This window comes from Rhincodon typus, unplaced genomic scaffold (genome assembly GCF_021869965.1).
Source record: "Rhincodon typus isolate 14 unplaced genomic scaffold, sRhiTyp1.1 hic_rhity00000097, whole genome shotgun sequence".
Taxonomy (NCBI): domain Eukaryota; kingdom Metazoa; phylum Chordata; class Chondrichthyes; order Orectolobiformes; family Rhincodontidae; genus Rhincodon; species Rhincodon typus.
Window position 1 is genome coordinate 112520 of NW_025965735.1, and position 1370 is coordinate 113889.

A 1370-nucleotide genomic window follows, 5' to 3' on the forward strand; every position below is an offset into this window, starting at 1 on the left:
CCTCCCCTCCCCACCCCTGGTTGCTCACCTGACCACACTGACCCCCACCTCCTGGTCCAGCCTCTTTGCCCCAGGGTCCTGCCTGCCAAGGACGTTGACAGCAATACACATGAGGATTCCACACCGGTTGGTATAGTAACAGGCCACATCCACTGCTGCAAATGCCACCAGGAAAATCACCAGGATGATCCCAATAATCCCTCCGGTGCCGAGCTTGGTGTTGTCCCCAATCGCGGAATTCACTGCAAATCCAAAACCCTCATTAGGACAATCACAGGAACAGCAGGAGGCCATTCAGCCCCCTCCTCCAGCGTGTTACACAGGAACAGGAGGCCATTCAGCCCCCCTCCTCCAGCCTGTTACACAGGAACAGGAGGCCATTCAGCCCCCCTCCTCCAGCCTGTTACACAGGAACAGCAGGAGGCCATTCAGCCCCCTTCCCCAGTGTGTTACACAGGAACAGCAGGAGGCCATTCAGCCCCCTTCCTCGAGGCTGTCCCTTGACAGATCAATGCTGACCTGCATAAGTTCGCCTCATTTCAACAATCCTTGGAAAGGATAGACTGTGCGATCTGTTGAGGACAAACACTTCACAGGACATACCAGGGAGAGGCGGATGTGGATCCTCAGGAGTAGTGAAGTTTATCAGCCGATGCTTTGATACAGAGATCTCGTTTTCAGCTTCGACTTCGACGTGGTAATGTGTCCCCCATTTGAGATTCTTCAGTAAGTAGTAATCAGTCGCATTGACCCTGTCATTGAGCCAATGAGAAGCTTGCTCCTGCAGAGAGAGATCGAGAGAGTGAGGGCACTAGAAAATAAATCACACTGACTTAATATCAGGCCTTGGACTGAAAAAGGAGTTAAAATGCAAAACTGCTTTCAAAAGAGGGGGATAACTTTGCATGGAGTGTATTTGTGATTTGGGAGAACGAGATGCATTTTGGAAGGTCAAGTACAGGTGGAAGTTATAGAGTGAATGGAAGTAGCCTTTGGAGTATCGATATGCAGAGGGATCTGGGTGTGCAGATCCACAGGTCACTGAAGGTGGCAACGCAGGTAGTTAAGACAGTAAAAAAGACCAATGGCATGATTTCTGATGAAGGGTCTAGGCCCGAAACGTCAGCCTTCCTGCTCCTCTGATGCTGCTTGACCTGCTGTGTTCATCCAGCTCTACACCTTGTTATCTCAAGGCCAATGGTATGCTTTCCTTCACTGGAAGGGGCATTGAGTATAAGGACAGACAAGTTATGCTGCAGCCTTATAGAACTTTAGTTAAGACACACTTGGAATATTGCATACTGTTCCGGTCACCACATTACCAGAAGGATGTGGATGCTTTGGAGAGGGTACAGAAAAGGTTTACCAGG

At 49.9% G+C, this 1370-nt stretch overlaps 1 protein-coding gene across 1 annotated transcript in view; it reads right to left on the reverse strand.

Annotated features, from left to right (window-relative positions):
- LOC109926349 (neural cell adhesion molecule 1-like) overlaps positions 1-1370 on the reverse strand; it is a 5397-nt gene that overhangs the window by 1872 nt on the left and 2155 nt on the right. Inside the window, exons 3-4 of the mRNA XM_048621193.1 lie at positions 604-781; positions 29-242 (exon numbers count right to left, since the gene is read on the reverse strand). Coding sequence (XP_048477150.1) covers positions 29-242; positions 604-781 — 392 coding nt within the window. The remainder of the gene's footprint in view (positions 1-28; positions 243-603; positions 782-1370) is intronic.